At 41.2% G+C, this 24,289-nt stretch overlaps 1 protein-coding gene across 3 annotated transcripts in view; it reads left to right on the forward strand.

The window, feature by feature from the left end:
• MMP16 (matrix metallopeptidase 16) overlaps nt 1-24,289 on the forward strand; it is a 187,437-nt gene that overhangs the window by 133,635 nt on the left and 29,513 nt on the right. For all 3 annotated transcript variants that reach the window (XM_077351973.1, XM_077351974.1, XM_077351975.1), the window contains one exon: nt 15,762-15,900. In XM_077351973.1, the coding sequence (XP_077208088.1) occupies nt 15,762-15,900 (139 nt within the window). The remainder of the gene's footprint in view (nt 1-15,761; nt 15,901-24,289) is intronic.

A 24,289-nucleotide genomic window follows, 5' to 3' on the forward strand; every position in this document is an offset into this window, starting at 1 on the left:
AGGATATTAAAATACCCACCTCTTTGTTGGACCATCCATCTTATGAACAACGGAACATGCTCTAATTTGTTTTATACAGCGCTAAATTATTCAGTGCATCACTAAGACTGAGCTTATTCCCTGGCTAAGCCTGGCTGAGAGAGCAATTGTGATTTCTAACTAGGTTCCACCTTTTGATTATAAAAGATGTAACCTAGTTGCACTCAAATGACTTTTTATACATTGCATGAAATGAAGTATGGATTGAGGGAGGGGGAATCTTATTTCCATGGTTCTTAACAGCCTTAGCAAGACAGATACAATTCCAAAAGTGAATCACAGCAAACAATAGAGTCTCTTTTATAATTCTGGACCTACTTTTCAGGACAAATTTTGTGCTGTGTTCCATGCCCACAAATACATACGTTTCATTTGCAAATACCCATATCCCCCCTCCAAATCTTGATACATTTGTGATGAATATTGGATTCATGCTACAAATGTTGGCTTTTTTACCTATGGACAAAGCAAAAAAGTTGTAACATTCTTACTTCCCAGTTAAGAGTGCACCCATGAGGTTTGACATCCTGAAGAGGTCTTCAATTCAAGATACACAGAAAAATCCTAAGGCCTTTGAATCAAGTCACCAACAAATAAACTTGGACTCATATAGCTATGAAGCAAAATATTTGTGTAACACTGCTATATCTAATATGAACATGGTTGCCCCCCCTTCAGTAACACAAAAGATGTCTCCAGAAAGAGTACCATCTAAGGGTACCCTGTGTATACTGCAGGAAGGAAGCCAGTGCTGGTCCCTACCAGTGAGATGGATAGATTAAGCAACACAAGCTAAACAACTCTGGCCTGGGTCCTGCAGTGACATTCTATTGGTGCCTCAGCAGATCCTTTTACAGTATGGCTTTTCTGTCTGCAGAAGAAGGGGGACATTTTTTGCTGATTTTCCCCTCCACTGCTGACTCATAATGTGTCTTCCACACCATTCCTAGAGAGGTTTGGTTCAGGGAGGGACTTAAATGCCTTCTTGTAAGACAACTCTGATTCTGATTAGGACCCAAACCTCTGTTTCCTCAAAAGCTAGGATCAAGGCAGTTGAAATAGGGCACCTGATCCAAATTTAACCATCTTAAATGACAGCTAATGCATGTTAGGTGTTCCATTTGATTCCTGTTGTTGGATACTGATCTATTGAACTGAAAAGTAATGGTCCTTGACTACCTCCTGCAGGTCGCAGAAAGAAACCTGCAGCTTTCAAATGAGTGACTTAATGTGTGAATGAGTCTTTGCTGTCCACTGCTAAAATCATTGGCAACCACAGGAATCCTATTTACTTTAATAGAACTTGAACCAGTTTGGCACTTTGATGATCAGATTGCCTTTGTGAAGTAGCAGTCATGGAACTCATGTACCTTTTTCAAGAGTCTAGAAAAACCGAGCAATAGATATTTCAGAGGTCGACTACAGTTGTTACTAGATACATAGAGTCCCTGACACAATCCACAATATTATTCCCTTCCGTTTTGTAGCCTTGCTATTTTATAACCAAGTCATGAGTTATGATGCATGACTTTATGATGTGCTAACAATGCCAGGACCCATAAGCAGGATTATTATTTATATATACTAGTATCAAAGCCCATGGGCTTTGAAAGGGGCAGCAGGCAGGAGGGTGTGAGAGGGTGGCTGCGGCTTCCTTTGGCCCACAAAGCAGGCAAAAGGGAGTGGAAATCCCCCCCACAGGTGGCGACAAGGATTTGCAGCCCTCAGGGAGGCCCCCCCAGCTCCCTCCCAGCAGGAGCATACCTCCAGGCTGCAAAGCCCTGTCACTACCTCTCACCTCGTGGGCGACAGTGCAGGCCGCAGCCACAAGGCTTCTAGCAGGTAAGGAGGGAGGGTGGGAGCTGGAGGGGGAGAGCCAATCAGGGTGGACCAGGACAGACAGGGCCCCAGACAGTCTCCTCCCAGGAGGCTGTTTCCCAAATATAAGGGAGCGAAATAGTGTTAAGGATTGTCTTCTGAGAATCTTAGGCTCAGAAATGAAGGGGCTTATAGAGCATTCTTCAGATGTGTGTCGAGCCTCCTTTGACCCAAACTGTCAACTGTACTAATGATTGACTGAAGCCTGCCAGTGTTGTCATTTTGGGACATATGCTTTTGCTGCTGCCACCATCTCCTAACAGTGCCCCTACAGCCATTCCCCTGATGTTTTCTCAAATGAAGGGAGAAGAAGGACCAGTCACAAAGACGGGGAAGGAAGAGGGCACAAATAACCCAGAGGGGCATGTCTAAGGAGCTTTAGCCAACAGGATTGTCATTGGGGACATCTGGGTGGTCTTCATTATGTTGTTCTTTGTATAGTATTATTCTGTTGCATTGTTCTTAATTTTATAATCATAATCTAGGATATTTATATCTGTGCTTACTATACTCTCTTAATTTTGTAATGCATTTTTTTTTATAAATTGCATTTTTAAATGTTTTTGTTGCATTGTTTCTGATTGTGTGAACTGCCTTGAGTCTCTGTGAGGAAGGCAGACTATAAAGGAAATCAATAAATAACCTATTTATTGTTGTGTCTGACTGTTCAGGTTGAAGGCAGACTCTGGCTTGGTTCAGTGCTAACACGAAGCCATGAGTGATCTGAATTATTGTTAAGACTAAATCTTAAGAGTGAACAAAGGTAAACCAGTGGTTTCAGATGCTGGTTGACATAGTTAACAGAGTGATCATAATAGCCATAGTTGCTGTAATTACTGTTAGAATATGTGGAGTTTGAAAATGCAGACAGAGTAGAGCATCAGGCTGTTTAAAAAAATACTGTAGTTTCTATTGTGTAGACAAACAACTATGTATAGGAAGAGGAGAAAAGAGACCTAATTGTCTGCAGTCATTTTTCTGTTCAACTGCAAGCAGGGAAGAAGTGTGCTCAAAGGAGCAGGAAGTTTTGTTTTGAGCCAATCAAGACATTGAAAAAGATTATTTGAAAATCATCAGGAAGTTCCTATCATAATTATGCTAAATGCACACCACTTCTGATGCCCCCTACAGAACACTCTTTATATTCTGCTCAGTCATGCACAGCAGATCTTGCATGTTCCAACAATTATATCGGTTTGGGGTTAAGTCTGAACCTCTGTGCATCTGAAGAATCTACTGTGATTTGACTTTTTCATTCTTTGCCACCAGCCTTAAAATAACTAAAGTAGCGATGTTACAACTTTGCAAATGACCTCCCTGAAAATAACTGCTCATGATTCATAATTATGCTGACAACCGAGAGAACATCTCAGGTTCACCTACCAGAGAGTGTTTTAGCTATGACATAAGCCATTATTGTTGCCTACCTTGTTGCTAAGCCAGAAGACAAAGAATCAGGCTACTCAGTATGACATAATGCATGTGAGATCTGTAAATAATACTATACATGTTCTGAATTGTGTATGTAGTTCCTAACAGGTTGCTTGAAAGCTAAGGAGGTTGGCTGGAAAAGCAGAGAGTGTGACTTGAGTACCAGAGAGAGAGAGAGAGAGAGAGAGAGAGAGAGAGAGAGAGAGAGAGAGAGAGAGAGAGAGCGCAAAGTGCTCTGATTAGATAAAAGGATGTGATTAAGAGAAGATATATATTGGACAGGTTGCAGAGAAAAAATGGAGAACAGAATAGAGGTTTCAGAAAAAGGAGGGTTGATCTAGATAGCCCAGGCTAGCTTGATCTCATCAGATCTTGGAAACTATGTGGGATTAGTATTTGGTTAGTATTTGATGGGAGACAACCAAGGAAGTCCAAGGCTGTGACACAGAGGCAGGCAATGGCAAACCATCTCTGAACATCTCTCGCCTAGAACTCCATGGGGCGACTATAGCTGCAACCTGACAGCAAAAAACAAGAAGGGCTAGGCTAGGCAAGTAGTTGAGGCAGTAAGTTACTCCTGATAAAATGTGCAGGGGTTATATTTATTGTTATGAATTTTGTGATTCCTCCCCCCCTTTTGACAATTTAATTTTTTATTTTTATTTTTTTTGCTAGTATTGAGTTAGCAGTTGAGAGACTGAATATTCTGGGCTCTATATGATTCTTAAAATAAAGTTTTCGGATTCTGGTTATTTCATAAATATTGTATCCTTAATAGCTCTTTTCCTAAGACCAATGCTTCCAGTGGTAGCAACTCATGCCAGGCAGATTATGTTCACAAAAGGGATGGTGGCGTTGAAATTAGTGAGCATTAGGGCTGCCATAAATGAATTTGTTAGTCAAACTAAGTATACATGTTGGAGAGTAACAATGATGAGCTGATCCCAGGAATAGATTGTTGACAAGGCGAACATCACAGACACTTTACAGATTGGTTGCTGAATCTAGAATAGCTATTTTGCTGGTAGCTATTCCATTTGATTAATCTTTGTGGACACTTAATCAATGGATCCAGTATCTTGGTGATTCAGGATCTGGAACAAAGAAAGGGTATGGAGACTTTGAGGATTTACCCAAGTACATTAGAATTTACCCAAATATAAATCCCTACATTTTTACATGTACAATACTGTCAGAAAATATTTATACTACCAATGGTGGTTCCAAACCATGTCACAACATCTTCCCCTCTCCTAAAGATCTCAGTAAACCTACAAGCTCCCCAACTGGACCCATGATTAAGCTAACCATAACCTCAGGATGTACCCATATATAAATCTCTATATATGTAAATGTACAATGATTACAAAAAATATTTCTACATCTCATGGTCTTTCTAAACCAGGCCACAAAGTCTTCTCCACCCCTAAGGATCCCTGTAAACCTACCAATTCCCCAACCAGATCCATGATTAAGCTAACCCTAACTTGTGAAATTACGCAAGAGGTATGTGATTTTCTTTTCTTTCTGACAAAGTAACACGTGTTCCATGTATTTATATAGTACAATGGGGAAAGGAGACCTTTTCTGGAAAAAAAAAGAAAGAAAAGAAAAAGGAAATTTAGGCAGAATACAGTGTCTTGACTAGACTGGAAAATGTTTCTAAACAAAGAAAATGGAACCAAACATTAAAGTGGAAATTCATATACCAGATACTTGGTGGGGAAATATTTCCACTTTAGCAACAGAAAAGTGAAGACATTTGTACTGAAAATCAGTGTACTGTAGAAAGGGGGGCTCATATTCTAAAATAGACTCCAAAATTAGAAGAAATTCATAAACCCAGCACTCAGGAGGAATCTTTCCACTGCAGAAACAGAGCCCCCAAAGGGAAGAAAATCCTCACTATAAAAGCAGTCATGGGAAACATACAGTTCCCATGCTCTTTTCCTGTGCCATGCATATATATTGTTCTACTAGATATGCTGCTTCCAAGTGAACAGCGGCAAATGGCTGAATGACCATGCAATCCAGTTGTCGAGCCATCGGGGATTTTCACAATTTGTGATTACAATTTAAGTTGAACCCACAGGAGTTTGAGCATTCCTAGCAGAAAGATCCTGCTGGTATTCAGAGAGGCAGGGAAGTAGACTGCACTTCAGGCTCAAGAATTCTGAGTAGAAGTCCTGTAAGCCAGGGAAAGTATTGCATTTCTGAAGTGCTATAAAGAAGAGGGATATCAAAGTAAGAAAGAGTGCAGAAAGGCCCCACAAACCACACTGTCAATTATTCAAAAGAATGAAATAAATTCATACATAACATACTTTCTCCCCCTCTGAAAACCATAAACAACTAAGTACAAATACAAGCAAGATTTTGGGAGGAATTTGTATGTTTAGTTTCTTGGAACCAGGCTGACAGAGGGCTCAGTGGTAGGGCATGATCAGGATGGTCACCGGCCAGAACATTGAATGAGGGAGGGAGGCGGTGTGAGACCGGGGATCATGGCAACACCTGTGCCATGGGATCACCAAGGGTCAGACTCGACTGAATGGCTGACAACAACAACTTGAGCACTTGTTGAGGAAGTACTATAGATGTATAGTAGAGCACAAACTTTGCATGCAGATGGTCTTGGGCATCTGCCGTTGAAATGGGATGTGAAAATTCAGGAGGTTCTGCGAGTCTGTGAGTAGGCAGTACTGGATAGGATTTTACAGTGGTCTGACTCTGTATAACATGTTCCCATTTTGTCTGTTGGTTTTACGATCATGTAGCTATGTGGCTATTTGTCTTAGGCTAAATGGTAAGTTATGCATATAGGGGGGTTAATTGAGGTCAGGGCCAGTTTATCCATGTTGCCTATGTAGCATTACGGACTTCATGCTTCCAGGGGCCCTGCACGGTGCCTTCCCCCATGGATCAGAGTTGTAGCCTCTCTCCTTCCCCCTTTTCCCTTTTTAAGGACACTCAGAGTGATACTCTTTTCCACTGTGGCACTCTACTAGGGCCCCACACATGCTTAAATTGGCTCTGGTGCTACAGGCCCTGCAAATCCTTAAAGCACTCCTGATGGAAAGCCATCTTAGTATAGTGGTTAAGAGTTGTGGCCTCTAATCTGGAAAACTAGGTTTGATTTCCCACTCCTCCTCCACATGCAGTCAGCTGGGTGACCATGGGCCACTCACAGTTCTCTCAGAGCTCTCTCAGCCCTACCTACCTCACGGGGTGTTTGTTGTGGGGAGAGGAAGGAAAAGCGATGGTAAGCTGCTTTGAGACTCCTTTGGGTAGTGAAAACTAGTAAAAACCAACCCTTCATCATCTTCATCTTCTCCTAATTGTTGGGACATAATGCACTGCAACTGAAGCCTGTATAATACACATTAAACTGCTGAATTCTTTCTGGCCTTGGGGAAGTCATTTAATTTCTTTTCACTTCAATCAAGCACAGCCAAATAAGAAAAAAATATTTTTAAAAAAAGGATGTTCTTGAGCTTGGTTTTCCCAGCTAAAGTCATTTTTAAATGGTAGGACAGTATGTAGTATCACCATTTACACTGCTGCTGGTATCCTGCTAACAGGTATAACGCAAGGTGTGCAATGTGAATTATTACTAATGGTACTGGTACACAAGTTGAGAATTAGGCTATACATTGTTTAAATGATTAATTAATCCGAAAATATTGGGACTTATGCACATCATGTGGAAGTAGAAGGTAAAGACTGGGTTGTATTAAAAAGTTTCATGTGAAATTGAAAAAAGGTTAATATTAGCAACAGTTCAGTTTCTTGTGTCTTTTGCTATTGTGCTAATTGCTTGCAAGCCTAATTTATTCTTGCCTGCAATAAACAAGGTCATTCTTCTTAGGAATTGTAGCTTTGCTACTATAGTCGTATAGTACTTTTAGCGTCTGCAAAGATTTATAGTAAAACATAACATTTTATTTTTATAGCTTTGATGTATTTAATTGTTGGCGTTTAAATATCAGTCCTATTAGGGAGCCCACAGTCTGTTGCAGGGCAGACTAGACTCTATACTTGAAAACAGAGCAGAGAAAGAACAGGAGGACAGAGGAGAAAACAAAGCAGGGGCAAGAAGAGCAGAAGAAAAAAAAATACTTGAATTGTCTCTTTTCCTGCACTAAGGAATTTCACTTTGTAAACAGAATGGAGGCTGAATGGAAGTCATAGGTTGTCAGAATAGAAGTCATAGGGTGAGGCATTTCAATATTCATTTTTTTCTTCCCCCACATTTTTTAAGCTGTTTTGCCCCCCCCCAAAAAAAAATTGAGCAATTTGTCTGTTATGTTCATCAGAAATGTTTCTGTTCTTATCAAAATCCTGTTTGTTTGGGTTTTTTTGTTTGTTTCCCTTGAACTTTTCCAACAGTTTCCCTAGAGCTCCCGGATCTATTTCAAAAATCTCACTTTATCTGAAATGTACTATCAATGCTCAATTTTAATTTTAAAATAATTTGTATGCCATAGTAAATCTCCCCCCCCCTCTTTAAACTGTATGCCTTCATTCAGAGCCCACATTGCATTAAAGGGAATAAAGCACTCTTCGGAGGATGGACTCATCAATGGATATGCTTCTGGCAACACTTATCCACATTGTAAGAAGTAGCGCTGACTGTGTAGAACAGGGGTAGTCAAACCGCGGCCCTCCAGATGTCCATGGACTACAATTCCCAGGAGCCCCAGCCAGCATTTGCTGGCAGGGGCTCATGGGAATTGTAGTCCGTGGACATCCGGAGGGCCACAGTTTGACTACCCCTGGTGTAGGAGAACAAGGAATTTATACATTAATTTTAGCCTGTACATTAGAAGCATAAAATATAATGTTTTTAAAACCCATGTTTGTTAAATATTACATAGTACTTACCACATAGTACTTACCACTTACCATACATCCAGTGGATGGTATCTTTTAAAAGTTTTTTTCTGTGTTGTGTCTGTGTATGAGAACTGCAATGTACATAAGAAATCTTTAGCCCAAATGGTTTGGATTGCAAGAGCTTACGTTGCATTTTCCAGAAGAATCCCAAAATGTGCTACCCAGTGCGCACAAGCAGTTTAGGGAGGAATAAATTGTCTTGGATGTCATATTATGTGGGCAAATATATGTGTATTAAATGAGTGTTCAATTAGTAGCAAACCACTGGTGCAGAAAGCCTTCGTTCCAGGCAGGGAATACAGAACATTCTATTGGTCTGAAGAAGTTAATGGAGTGGTCTGAAGCAGTGGTCTGAAGAAGTTAATGGAGAGAATGGAATGCCCCTCCACTGGAATCTAGCCAGTAAAGTGAAACCAGAAATCATCAAGAGGCCCTTCATTGTTTACAACTAGCACTACCCTTTTGCATCAATTATTGGACAGCTATGTAGAATATTTATACACATGCTACCGTGTAGGCTGTTCCAAATGAAGTAAAAGGTACTGAACACAATGGAGATAAAGGTTTTATTGTTCAGGTTTCCAAGCTTTCTTTCAGCCATTGTTGAGCATCGACTGCAATAGACTCAGACCATGAAATGTTATTCAAAGAATAATTTTTGTGTCTGAGGTTTCACCAGAAATATTTGATCACTCAAATGGTTTGATTCATAAACAGGCCAAAGACTCCACAAGTTGCAATTGACACGGTCAAACATTTGACATGTGTTCTCAGTTGTGCAAAGAAATCCCTGTTGTGCATTTGTGTGCTTGTTCAGATTTCCCATCACTTTCTTGCAGCTCCCATCCACAGTCCACTGCTCACACCTTCCTTTCCTTGTGAGCTGTTGACCATATCCTTCGTGTCTATAAAACATTACAGCGAGTCATTTACAGATGTGAAATGTCTCCTGCTGTCCCTTATGACTTGCTGACCCAGTATTCATTAAATGAAAAGGTAGGGAAACTGAAGTTTGGGCATAATTGTAACACGCATGCTCTATGAAGCTTTGTCAAGACTGTTCCCAAAACCATTTTCTGCCCAAAGAAAAAAGAAATCAAAACAGGTTCTCACTTCATTCATGATTTTTCCATGGCCAGGAACTATTCTTCTTTTGTTTAATTTCTATGGCAAGCAATATTCTTGAGTTCAGAACTACAGTCTTCCAAACCAATTCATTAAGACCGTTTATGCACTGGGAACTTCACTGCCACAGCTTCCATGCAGGAACACCAATTGGGGGCGGATGAGGTGCACCTGGTCAAACGCTCCCCATGTGAGTGCAGGAAAAGGTGAGGCGACCTGCCACAACTAAAACTCCAGCCTGCAGCCTGGCATGAAACCTCCAGTGCATAAACGGTCTAACAGACCTCATTGAAGATGAAATTAAACAAGACTTTCTTTGGTTAATTTTATCTATGGTAGGATAAAATAGAACTATATTAGTTTTGAAGAAGTGCAGCTCCTAGCCTAGGAAGTTGAAGTTAAAGTGGCTTAGCCATAGGGGTGCTATATAAGGAGGAAGAACGGTAAGGAGCAAGAGGAAAGGATAGCAGGAATTAGTGGTGCCAGCTCCACAAAAGCTGCACATGCAAGTTAGATGTTTTAAGAAGAGCCATCACATAATGATCCAGTGCATGGTAATCAAGCTTGTGTGATCTACAGTTACCCAGCCACCATGCTGAATGCTGCAACTGTGCAGATATAAAACTGCTTGCAACACTGTTTGCTAGCAAATATTTGCTGTAATCAGGTCAGTTGGCTTTCTGGAGCTCTTCCAGAATTACAGCTCACCTTCAGACTACAGAGATCAGTTCAACTGGAAAAAATAGAGGCTGCTTTGGACTTTATGACCCAGCCATTACAGGCTACTGATGCCCCTCTTCTCCCTAAACCTTACCCTTCTAACTCCACTGCCATATCTCCAGAAGTTTCTCAACTCAAAGTTGGCAACACTCAGGTTTGTCTTAATAAAAATAGGCATTTTAGGCAAGGTAAGTCGGAACAACACTATTCACATTTTTTTGTAACATTTCCAGCTTCCATGATGTTTACCTAATAACATGTTAACTGGAATAATAGTTACAATATCTGTCCTTAGTCATTTTTATGTACATGGCTCCCAGTCTCAAGTTGTGACAATGATCACAACTTGGTGTTGGAAAAGCCAGCATGACCGTCTGGGTCATTCCTTCATTCATCCATTCATCCATTCATCCATTCATTCATTCATTCATTCATTCATTCAAAGTCACATGTTTTAAGATCCTTTTTTTCTAATTCTATCTGGGAATACCTGTCCATGCCCGTATATTTTAAGAAATGTTCAATGTTTTAAAAAGTAGACAACCAAACCATAGGATCTGTGCACTGATCATTATGAATATAACATCTCAAAACCATAAGGAAAGTCATTGCAGTAAAAATTTCCACTTTACTTTGGGCATAATCCATTCCCTCCCACAAGTATAGCTGTGACACCTTCATCCCTTCCTTTCCAGCTGGCACTCAAGCACACATCTGCATTGCAGTATGCCAGCTATTACTTCAACAGTACATGCTTTCCATGTGTATATCCATCCATCACTCTCTTCCCCAGTGCCCTAGCTGGCAACTTAGTCATGTACTGTATGTTATGCCTTCAATGTGAAGGATGATCCAAAATTATGTCTGGCTGGAATCTTACCTAAATGCCCTCTCCAGTTGACACTTATCTCTGTGCTGACTTCCCCACTTTCTTACAAGTAACTGGTGTTCGTGGCCTATCTAGGAGCCGTGGGGACAGGAGGGGCATTGGGCCTGGTGCTCTCATTCATGGAGGACCTCAAATTTATAAGACTTTTGAGGTTATCTTTGAATGAGGTTATACATATAGCACAGAGATACGGTGACAGCTTGTAAACTTGTGTCCTGTTACTGGGCTTCACCACATGTAGTGTACGCTATGAATTAATATCTGCCTCCAGCGGCTGCAGTCTTTGTAACCCTGATTTGACATTTCTTCATTTTTTGGTGTAGCGGGACTCTCCAAAAATGTAAGTGGCCTGAGTCTCCAAGAGGCCCTGCTGGTGCCAACATACATGTTCTGACTGGGGCTGTGCACATGAACTGGATGGGGTCAGGACCTTTGCACACAGCACCAGTTTGTGCATACAGACCACCAGCCAACTGGGGACTCAAACTCAGCAACTTCTAGTTAGATTGGGACATATTCCTACAACTTGAGAAGGTTTATTATTGCACAGGAGTTATTTCAGATGGTTTCCAATGTACAGCCCTGCCCTTAGTTTATAAATGGGGGTGTCAGGGAGAAAAAATAAATAAAGATGTTTTGACATATCCTTTGGCTTCCTGTTTTGGTACAGCCATTGCTGTTTAAGGTCAGGAGACTCACATTAAGCATAACGACTTCTTTTACTATTCTTCAAAGTACATATTGTCACAATAAAATAAATGCTTTATATCCACATTGAGACAGAACTGCTGTGCTCAATTGCCCTGTGTTTTTATTCTTGAAATGGTAAGAGCGATCGGGCCCACAAAGCCTAATATTAGCACGGAGTCTATTCTGCAGGACCCTAGTTCACGCCCAGACATTGATGCATATGTAGTACCTTGAACAGAAAATTAGAGGCTTTCTGCTTCAGTGTCATGCTGCCAGAGTGTTTCAACTGATCTTTTGTCACCGGTGATTAAAAAAGAAATACCTGGCATGATAAAATTGGATTCCGGTTCTTTGTGTTTAGCAGAACACACCAGCTCTATGATTTTCTCCTGCGCTGAGGGTTATATTCAGAAAGGGCGGTTGTCAAGAAGATGGATTAGATAGCTTTGCGACAGGTAACGTGTAGTTTGATAGATTTTACAAAACACTAGTGCCGTCAGCATGTCTGCTGGAACCTTCAATGACTTCAAGGTTTTGAACAGGGAAATGTTTTTGCTAGTTTCATTCTTGACAGGTCAACTTCCAGTTTTTCTCTTGAGTATATTTTTGTATAAGTTTATACAGATCCCACTGAAGACCAGTTTCTGAGTTTTTGGTAAGGAAACCTACAAGTAAGCACCTCATCTACACAGGGCAGTTGGTAGCACAGGTGGTTTGTTATATAATATATATGTATATCAAGTTTAAATGTTTTTGTTTTTGTTTATATAAAAATAAACTTCTTACCAGGTTACATCCACTTGTTCTTAAAAACTGAATCGGTCAAAAAGGCAAGGCATAAATGTTTTGATCAATATAAACCCTTCCCTAGTCAGGCTGTCAGGCCTACTGTGAAAGAGGATGGCTTTCCAGACTTTCAGGCAGAAGCTTTCAGCAACCTTACTACCCAACATTTGTTTGGCAACTGGAAATACAAGGAATCAAACCATTCAATCTGCATATGCCTTACCACTGAGCTATCTCGCCTCCTTCACAGGCAACATGAACAGCTGTGCACAAAATAGTTTACTGCCACCTCACCCTAGATCAGTGGTTCTCAACCTGAGGGTTGGGACCCCTTTGGGAGTCGAATGACCCTTTCACAGGGGTCCTAGCAGGAAGAACAGCTTTGCAGGGGGGGCAGTGTTGCCCCCTCCTCCTAAAGGCACATGCCATTTATATACAATCATGAACAATGGATCTTCATACCATTGGTCAGTTTTGGTTTAATTTCTGTGAAAGAGCACTTGCATAATTGTACGGTTGGGGGTCACCACAACATGAGGAACTGTATTAAAGGGTCGTGGCATTAGGAAGGTTGAGAACCACTGCCCTAGATGCTAGGAAAGGGTTACTGGCGGTTGATAAATCATGATTGGATACAGTAAACAAAACAAGATGAAACCAGTGATTGTAGCTCTGACTATGTATTTGAACTGGCAGCAAACAATTCAGTCTGAGTCTAAGTGATGTTCTGCTAAGTGTGTTCAGAACTCACATTTGATAGCTCAGTCAATCTAGACAGAGACTGCTCAGGTTGCCCCAAACCATTCACTACTCATACTGCCTCTGCTTGATCAGATTACTGATCAATGTGATGTTTTAATTGTGTTTTTATTCTTTTAACCGTTTGTGCAAACTATATTGGCCAGTGGAGCCAAGATGGGCAGTTATAAATAAATCCAACAATAGTGCTCTGAGGTAGGGACAGGTAAGAAGTGATATTTCATTGCTGGCACCACTTCCATGAGAAGATAGTTTTTAAAATACTCTGTGCCTCAACTGTCTGGCTCCAAGGTTTTACCTACCTGGTAGAATGAGCTCCCAGGTGAGCTGCGGGCCCTGCGGGATTTACCAGCTTTCCTCAGGGCCTGCAAGACGGAGCTCTTCCACCAGGTTTTTGGTTGAGGCCGGGGTCAGCGAATGAGTGCCAGCATTCCCCCCCCCCCACCCCGGACCTAGTAAGTTAGATCTCCTCCCCATCCTCCCTGTCGCTCTGATAGCAGGGGGCAGGAATAATGAGAGCTTCCGCCATGTTGGGATTGTTTTTAAAGTCTTTTAATGGGTATTTTAATGGGGATAAGACTATTGTGACCCGCCATGAGCCTACGGGGAGTGGCGGGAAATAAATCTAATTAATAACAACAACAACAACAACAACAATAATACTTTATTCCCACATAAGTTTACCAGCCTCAAGGTAAATTGTCCACAGTCTACCATGGATCTCCAGATTATAGAGATGAGTTCGCCTTGAGGAAAAACATAACAGTCTAGTTCTTCCACACCCATAGGCTGCTCTCCCCAGGCATTGTTCCACAATCTCTAGGAATCTCAATAGTTGGCACTCCTATTCCTACTGTATCATATGTGTTATGTCTGCCATGTTGGCAGTTTAGATATGCAAAGAGGTGGAGCACCAGCTGCTTAAAGAATAAATATATTAAGAATTGAAACAACTTTGTAAAGTGAGGAGAGAGCAGTCTAAGTGTTCTTCATCTGCAGGCAAACTGATAGGAAATGTGCACAAAGGAGCAGAAAGTCTCCAGTTGGACCAAACAGGATACAGGAGAAGATTATTTGAAAAATTCCCGGTAGTTCCTGATGCCCTTGAAGGATACTTAGATATATGCTGTTGAATTACGCACACTACAAATTTAGCATATTCTAACATGCACAGTTTAAGGGTTATTAGATTTAGCGTGCTCACAGTGTATGAAGATATAGCTAGGTCTTGAGTCAGGTAGAGGCACCTGAGTCAGAGGAAAGAGCAGATCTACTTAGTCTCTGTTGGGTCTCCATAAAGGGTTGATCTCTTCTCTTTGACTCGGTGGATAATGAGTTGTGGAGCGGGGTTTGGATATGTTAACCGCAATGTCTGATCTTTTCTGTGTAATGGTATTCATTTTTTAAACTTTTCTGCCTAAATATAGGGCTCAAACATGGGGCGTAGAGTGGCTTCATAAGGACTTGACAGATCACAGTTTCAATAGCAACTTGTTACTGGATGCTCTTGTAGTTTTCTAACTTCTTTCTGGGGAATGGGGGAATATAATCTTTGGGGATAACAAAAAGACATTTGCCCTGTGAAGCTTATAGTTGCATCATTCCTCCCCTCCCCAAAAGCATCTCATCATCTTTGATGGATGATGCCTCAACAGCCCAGTCTGCAAAACTCTTCCAACATTTATTACTGTCTGAGTGAAAACGTGCTTCCTAATGCCACTTTAGAGCAAGCCTTCACCTTTCTTCTGTGTAGGCTCCACTGTTTCATCTTCTGCTCTTAAATAAAATTTTAGAAGTCTGACATCTGTGTGTCTTTGAAAAATCTGCCTCAGTTAGGTCTTTTAAGGTATCTGTTTCTCTAAGAGAGAATTTAATTTTTCCTTCCTTTTTTACCCTTTTCTCATTCTGGAAGTTGGACAATTAATCCTAAGAATTGCTTTACTGTCCTTCATTAAGTGCTGTCGTATATCTTGCAGCTGTGAGCAGCTGAAGGGTAAAACAGTAACCGAAAATGCCACATAACTTTTCTGTGTGAGAGACTGAAAGATGCTCTAAGAAATGGGTAAACACTAATAAAACTATGTTGAGGTTTTCATGACTTACTTTAAAAATATGAATATGAAAACTTGCCATTACGTTCTGACCTCTTGAGACACAGGTTAGTCATCCCCCCCAAGGATGGAAAACACTATAATAATATAGTAAGATTGCTAGGTACCCCATGCCCCCCAGCTGTGGATGGTGGATAGGGTTGCCAGCTCCTGGTTAGGAATCTTCTGGAGATCTGAGGGTGGAGCCGAAGGAGGTCAGGGACTTCAGTGGGCTAAAATGCCATAGAGACCACTCTCCAAAACATCCAGTTTCTCCAGGAGAATTGATCTCTGTAGTCCAGGCTTTCTCAACCAGGGTTTTTTGAAACCATGAGGTTTCTTGGGTAGGAAATATATATTTTTACAATATTAAAAGACATATTAAATAACTTTGAAAGGCTTATAAGAATGTGTGGATGCCACCAAGTGTAACAAGAGATGCATTTGTTTGTTTCCAGGATCAGTGGTTTTGGCGTGTCAGAAATAACCGAGTGATGGATGGATACCCAATGCAGATTACATATTTCTGGAGAGGACTGCCTCCAAGTATTGATGCAGTTTATGAAAACAGTGATGGAAATTTTGTTTTCTTTAAAGGTAAGCAGTGAAAATAAAGGAGAACCTTAGTAAACCATTGATAAGAAACTTGGGAAAACATTTTGGACATGTTTTGAGTGCATCATTTTTTTAAAAAATATTTGCTGCTCTGTTCGTGCATGTTGCTTGATTGGGAAAAGACATAAGGTTGCCATTCCACTCTGGCAACAGTAAAAAAAATGGGATGGTGGTGGTGGTGTGATGCAGCATTGCACCAAAACAGCAACATCACTTTCAGTGCAAACCAAAGTGATATCATGTTATAGGTGCAACATTCTAGGATTCATACAGAACACTATTGTGAAACTGCAGTGTTTGTTTGCTTATTTATATTTCGACTTATTGACTGCCATTCCCGGACCATGCTGGCTCATGGCAGTTTACAAAAGACAATAAAACAAGGATAAAACACATACCCCCCAGGGGCCCAAAACCAGTCAATACTCTCCCCAATTTCCCAGTCGATTCCAGAATGACCTACCCACCAACCTTGGGAGGTTGCCCAAGATGGATGGGCATTTAGGGCATATTTTACTTCATTTATACTTAAGGTTTCCAGGTCCCCCCTGGCTACCAGAGGGAGATGGAAGGATAGGGTTGGCAGGTCCAGGTTGGGAAACTCCTGGAGATGAAGCCTGGGAGGACAAGGACCTCAGTAGGCTATAATGCCATAGAGCCCACCCTCCAAAGGAGTCATTTTCTCCAGGGGGACTGAGATTTCGAGATTAGCTGTAATTCCAGGGGATCCCCAGACCCAACCTGGAAGATGGAATTCCTGTTTATAAATGAGGCTTACATAGTTCTTCTCTCCCCATTTTATTATTCTAAGAGGAGCAGGGTGGAAGAACAGGCCTCACGTCTGACCTCTATGTATCAGTCAACTCTTGTGTATGGAACCGGCAGTTGCACACCCAGACACTCTTGCAGTTGTGACCTTCTATTCCCTATTTTTATGGTCTTTCTACATGTTTGATGAACATGTAGACTGCATAAGATTTGATTACCTCGTAGAGGTCATGGTTAGGCCAGAAATAGTTCAGATCTACTCATTAATCATAGCTAGATTTAGGCTGTCTGACTGGCTCTTGTCAAGAAATTTTGCAAGATATTAGTGCCTGGATAAGCAATTTCTTCAGGAGATCAGACAGTACAATATTATCCTTGCTACTAGGAGTAGTTCCACTGAAATGATTTAAAGGTGACTTGAAGTGACTCTTTGTAGCAGTAAATTTAACAGCAGAGGTTCAAAGCTATTAAATAAAATACTAAGTTCATAGCATAAATTGTGAAGTTGCTGAGTGGCTGTATGATAACCTATCTAGATTTTTTTCCCCTGTAGCACTTTTAACACAGAATCTGAGAAATGAATTCTGAGAATGTTAAATTACTGTGTATCAAATAGCAGGATGTCTGGTTTATTTTCATGATTTCAATTGTCATTTCACTGTACATTAATTTGCAGACTTTGTGTTGCATCATTTTTAAAGGGACATATTTAATAACAAAATATCTTAATCAAAATCTAGAGGAGGTGGTAGGAGGTGCTGCAACCTTTATAGACATACAATTGCAGCAGACTGATGGCAACCCCATGGGGTTTTCAAGGCAAGAGACAAAGGTGGTTTGCCATTGCTTACCTCTGCGTAGCATTCCTGGACTTTCTTGGGGGGTCTCCCACCCAAGTACTAAGCAGGGCCAACCCTACTTAGCTTCTGAGAGTTGGTGCCCTTTTGGCGCCCCACATAGTGTTGGCCAGTATCCACAGATGCTTTCAGTGGCACAAAAAGCATCATACTTCCATTTGAAGTATGGAAATCCACAGCATTTAAAACAATCCACAACCAGATAGGTATTCTTCTGTGATCACAGAAGGAGTTAGATATAAAGTTTAAGGTTTCCAACTTTCAAGGTTTCGAGGAGGGAGTCTATGCCACACTTAGTTTGTGAACCTAAAAACATTTTCCTGAGAGTAAGCCCCATATGAGACTGACACCCAGTAAAGTAATTTTAGGATTGCAGACTAAGTGTAGTATAGGTACAGAGTGGGGTTTACTTCTGAGTAGACCTACTTAGGATTAATCCCTTAGAGCAGGGGTAGTCAACCTGTAGTCCTCCAGATGCCCATGGACTACAATTCCCATGAGCCCCTGCCAGCAAACACTGGCAGGGGCTCATGGAAATTGTAGTCCATGGACATCTGGAGGACCACAGGTTGACTACCCCTGCCTTAGAGCAGCCTTTCTTAACACTGTTACAGTTTGGAAACCCTTGAAATATTCTTCAGGCTTTGAGAAATCTCAGAAGTGGTGCTATCATGCAGAATGTGCTTGGAAAACATTGTCCACACGGGGGCATACCCCTTCCCACCCCGTACAGGCCCATCACTGGCCATCAGGGTGGGAGGTCAATGTGACCATATATGGTTGTATCACCAGATAAACATTTAACAAATTTTAAAAATATATTAAAATTAATTCACTCCCACCCACTCAGGAAACACTTCCAAAGCCATCAAAATCCCTGCCTTAGAGAATGAAGCTTTGGTTATTATATTGACTTTATGTACATCAAGAAAATTCAGTGAAGATTTGCAGTGGCTCTTAGTCAGTTGTGTAGCATGAGATGCAGGAAAATACAATTCCCTTATTTCATTTTTCTTTCCTTTTTAAGGTAATCATAGCTGGTTATTTTCAGCATCACTTGTTTATCCTGCTTATCATGTCATTTGTGTTATACAATCATTTTTGTCTTCCTGGTATCGTGACATTACAGATTTCAGGTGGGAAATGAATTATTAATAAAGATCCTGTTTTCATGCAAATATCCTTCGTAATTAAAAACTGCATAAAGCTCGAAAATATGGCATGCAGAATTGATTTTAGGAGCATTTTCCCTACCCCAAATTTTTGCACCAGCCGTCAGCTGTTACTTAAAATTAAAGGTCTTAAATATGCATCTAATTTGAGCTTAATGTGAAAATTATACTTTACGTTGAATAAATACTAGTTTATCATTGCAACCTGTTCATCGGGAGTGAAAACCCACATAGGATATGATTATTTATAAAGATAGGACTGTTAAGGAATATTTGTGTTGGCAAAAATCAAGGACTAGATGAAAATATTCTGTGTAACCGTACAACTTATAACACTGGATGCTTGTAGCTAAAAGATAGTTTCCAATCTCTGTGTGGGCCCCGGAGAACTCCTGAAATTACAGAGATCAGTTCACCTGGAGGAAATGGCTGCTTTGGAGGGTTGACTCTGGCAGGGGTGGCCAAACTGTGGCTTTCCAGACATCCATAGACTACAATTCCCAAGATCCCCTGCCTTTCCATGGACATTTGGAGAGCCACAGTTTGGCCACTGAGGTCCCTCCCCTCCCCAAACTCCACATTCTCCAGGCTCCACTACCAAAATCGCTAGGTTTTTCAAATCCAGATTTGGCAATCCTACTTAGAGATTGGGAGGATGCTAAGAACATATCGCCTAATACTCCCCACATGAACACTATACGTTGCCCTCTCCTCAGCTCCATGTTTTTCGTATCCCTCACCCCCATTTTGGTGAGTTAAAACTGGATACACATTTCTGATGGCAGAACAGTACTTTTCTGCTTCCTCTTTGTTGCTTCTGTGGGACAGGTAATCCTGATGAATTAGGCAGTCTGCAGTGGGAAAGGGATACCAGTGGGAATTGCCAATTTATTCTGGATTCAACCCAGTAATTTTTTCTCTTTCTTTACCCACATTTCTGACCCATTCTCTGCCATACATTTTCCCCTGCTTGCCTTCTCTCTTTTTCTCCATATAGTTTTCTCAGTGTTGAACCATTGTCTGAAGTAACTTGTGACAACTGAAGCTATGATTTGGTTTGGCAGGATCAATCATGGTGAAGGCATTTAGACATTCTGAATTGGGGTGGAAATGGTTTTGACACCCATTCAGATAGTTTCATTGTGGTCACCAATAAATTCAGAAGGAACAATATGAATCATTCTCATAACATTTTTCTGTCATAGTCTTGCCGTCTGCTACATTGTTCAGTCACAGGGTTGACAGGCCCCCTCAGGGAGAGAAAAACAAAGTGGCCATTGGAACAGCAATGTGACATTGTTTCTGGCAGAATGAGAAGTAATATCAGTCCTCTCTCTGAATGACTGAAAATTCTATGGTTTTACCATAAAGTTATAGTTTTACCATAGTTTCCACTGATTTCTAGACAGGCATCAAGTCACTCCCAGGTTTTCCCTAGAATTGACATGGTGCTATTACTGCTGTAAAGGTAAAGGTAATTGTATCGCCTGTGCAAGCACCGGATCATGTCTGACCCTTGGGGTGACGCCCTCTAGCGTTTTCATGGCAGACTCAATACAGGGTGGTTTGCCAGTGCCTTCCCCAATTAATGCTGACTTCTCTCCAAATCCTTCCGCAGGATCCTGTTGGAATCCATATTATATGTTTATGTTTATTTATGATTATGATTATTCATTTATGGCTCAAAAATAGCCCCACAAAACTTTGGATACTTAACAGTGTAAAGATTTTCTTCAATGTAATGATTTTCTGTCTTCAGTCAGATGAACCATTGCCTTTTTTGATTCGGGAATAACAGGCAAAGTTAATTAATACAGCACTTGGTGATAAAAAGCCTTCAACAAAGCCTTCTAAGAGGCTATAGATGACATAAGTTGCATTAGGATCAGAATGAGAAGAAGGGAGATGATGGAATGAAACCAGCATACTTAGAGGAAGAGCTGGCCGCTAGAGGTCAAACACAGATTCTACATGTGTAGGAAGTATATGTTTGTAAGTACCATCCTAATCATTGGGAACAGAGCTGGTTCAGTCATTTTCCGTTAAGGATCCCTATCCTACATAAATAAACTAGGACTCAAGAGTAGGAAGGAATGGGAGCATTGCACTTACGCCTGTTCTCCCTCTGTGCATATTGATATCAACATATGGGACAATGATTTTAACCTGTTGAGTTGGATAGTATCAGAGAAGCTGATCCAGCAGGCTGCTGACCAAGGTTTATACCTACAGTGCAAGCATAGTTCAGTGAACTTAAGGTTTTGTTCTATTCCAGTATTTGGATGGAAGTTTTATTGTAAATCTATAAGTTTTATGTTATTATGATAGTCAAGGGTGAGAACCATTAATGTCAGAGGCTCACTTGAAGCATTTAAGCATAAAGCCTATAGACAGACAGAAATATATTAGTGTGCATACTTTCCTATGTATCCTTCCTGCCTTTATGCGTCATCATGTACAAGTATTATGCCAGCAGGTGATATTGTTCAAATACCTGCTTAAAAAACACAAACCATTTGTTTCCTTAATTCCACGGTATTTCCCCCTGCTCTGTGGAATTCTCTTATGACATCTTGAAATCCTTCCTAGCATGGCAAAAAAAATTCAGCATAGCTGAAAACTGTCAAAAGCATCTGCAGTGTTAAACTGGATGCCGAGCCAAATGCAGCAGTAGGAGAGTTGTTGCAAAATTCACACTGCTGGTGTCATAACTTTCAGCACTGCTCATCCAACTGTTTGACAGTTTCATTTTGAAAGCTAAAAATTTACAGGCAGTGAAAGATGAAGATATGGGTGAGAAGGAAGTCACATTGCCCACACAGAAAAAAATTAGAGAAAGGTTGTTTTGTGGGGTAGGGGGAGTGGGAAGGAGAGGAATAAGGAAAGAAGGCAGGCTAAAAGCAAAATGCTTCCATAATACCAATAAGATAAGCATAGGGATCACATGTAGAAGCCCAGCTGTTCACTTGCTGTCCATGCCAAATAGCCAAGTGGAAAGCTTTTTGCAACAGGTACTGTGACATGTATACATTCACACACTTTTATCAGCAAGACTGTTTTGAAGTTACAAAGGTGAGGGGTTGATTGTATGGGGATTTCTTTTTCTGCTGTTAAATGTAGGATTCTTAACTAATGCAATTTGATTGGAGATAACTGGAAAAATGAGCAAATAGTTGTTTAGTTCATTAGCACATGGTTTCTAAGTTTCATATAAGCCTCCTTCAGACATCCTGAGTGGGCAGAATTAATCTATGGGGTGGGAGAAAGCATCACAGGACCAGTTTGTTCCCAAGGCTTAAGTTCTTTTATTGGGATGTGCAGAGAGTATCCAGGGTTCCTGATTGCATGTAGGAGGTACACATTCCAGTTTGTTCAGGCAGCTGTCATTTGCACATCCCTCTTGGCTGTTATTCACACATGACAGCAAATGTATGCCAGCATGGAAGCCTCCAGTTGTGTTCCACATGCAAGGAGTAGACAGTACACACAGGCATGATGCCCAGCTGTCTCCATGCCCATCAAAAACAGCTACTTGCCTCTTGCAATGTCTTAATGCAGTCAGTGTCTTGCCCAGTCAGTCCAAAGTGAGTCTGCAATTTGAACTAAAGGAATTTCCACATTACTCTATACTGCTGTGCTCTATCGTGGTGGTCCCCAACCACCGGGCCACGGCTCCCTCTCCCCGCTCCCCCCTCCCCCCACAGTAAGAAACTTCCCAGGCCACAAGCAAATTAGCTGCAAAAGCGGCCAATTAGCTTGCGGCCTGGCAAGCTTCTTTTTGTGGGGGGGGGGGAGAGGGAAGCAGGGCTACGCATGGTGCAATGCACAATGCGCAATTGTAGTCCATGAACATCTGGAGGACCAGAGGTTGACTACCCTTGGTTTAGATGAAATAGCTGGATGCTGTTAGCATCCTGATAGCAAGGAAGCCTAGAACTCCAGGCCAGAAGGGTGAGGGGATGCATGTAGATGCTAAATAACATTGGGGAGAGAATAGCTCCCTGTGTGACCCCACATAATAAGGGGTTCTGACCCCAAATGCCACCTTTTGTCCCCAACCTTAGAGGAAAGACAGCAGCCATTTCAGGGCTGTGACTTGGATCCACACATTAGCTAGGCTTTGAACTAATATCCCATGGTTGACAGTGTCAAATGCTGTTTCAGGCCTAACTGGAACAGCAGCACCAACCTTCTCAGATCCTGCTGCCTCTGGAGATCATCTGTGAGGGCAATCGGAACATCTTCACCCATGGCCTGGCCAGAAGCTGGACTGGGATGGATATAAGTGCTTGAGCTAAAGAGATAGAAAACAACCGGGGGGGGGGGGGTTAAGCAAACATAGTCATATCATTCTTGAGCTTGCTGTATATACTGCTCTCCATAGATAACATTGGCAGGTGTGGCAAAATGCGCCTATGACCCAAAACATGCTGGATCTCATCCCATAGTCAACAGAAATCTTATATGCAATTACTGCCACCATTGCTTAACCATTTACAGCTATGTTCTACAGTTCAATTGCCTTAAGCCTCAAAAGAAAAGGGAAAAGATTGTTCAAGGTAGGATTTTGTAACTGAAGCCAACTATAATTCCCACATTCCATGTTATTTTGTCTTAGCTGTGTTTCTGCACTGAAGAGGCAAGTCACTTCCCAGAGGTCTACAACATTATCAGCATGGGCAGTGTTAGTTGAGAGACAGCAGAACAGAAATATGTGCATGAGAATTCATTCCAAGAGCAACCTCACATCTCCTGTTTTACAACATGAAGCCATTGCTAAGCACAAGCAAGCAGTGTCAGCAAAATCACCTGGGAATCCATTGTACAAGCTGGATTTTACTTTAAAAAAAACAGAACACAAAAAGCCATGCTATCCTGCAGTGCCTTTGTTGTTGCATTATTTCCTATGCTAATTCGGTGACAGGGACTATTAGGAAAGGGATGACATGAAAGTAATCTGGTGTCTCTAAAGTGTAGACCCATTTGGAATACTGTATACAGCTCTGGTCTCCCAGTCCCAACAGAGCTAGAAAGAGGCAACAAAAATGAACAAGTTATTCCAGCACTTTCTCAGTGAGGAAAGAGTAAAGTTCATGAGGCTATCCAGTTGTTTTTAATGATGAAAAGGTGGGGCATGAGAAAGGTTTATAACATTATGTACACCCTGTAGCAAATGGATAACTCTTGATAACCCCAGCATTAGGGATTTTATGTTCATTTTCACCCATTATGGGAAAGAAATCCAATACCACATGCAGGACAGAAAATTCTTGTTAAAAACTCATTTTAATAGCTGCAGCAATTAAAAGGTGACACTGTGGGCTCATGTCCAAAATCCAGAGTCCATGCCCCAGCTGCCCAGGGCACAGATTTTTATACAGTCCAAATAAAACACCCAAATTAGGTCATTATCTGATTAACCACTCCTGTACTACTGCTTGATAAACATCGTCCAATTAGTTCAAGACATTATAGCATCCTCTTTGCCCTATGTAGGGGTTTTCCCTGTACAGGCAAGCTGCCAAGGCACCTTGAAGATATCTTGATCTGCTTCAGGGTTACTGCAGCACATCT

Source organism: Paroedura picta, chromosome 9 (assembly GCF_049243985.1).
Source record: "Paroedura picta isolate Pp20150507F chromosome 9, Ppicta_v3.0, whole genome shotgun sequence".
Taxonomy (NCBI): Eukaryota; Metazoa; Chordata; class Lepidosauria; order Squamata; family Gekkonidae; genus Paroedura; species Paroedura picta.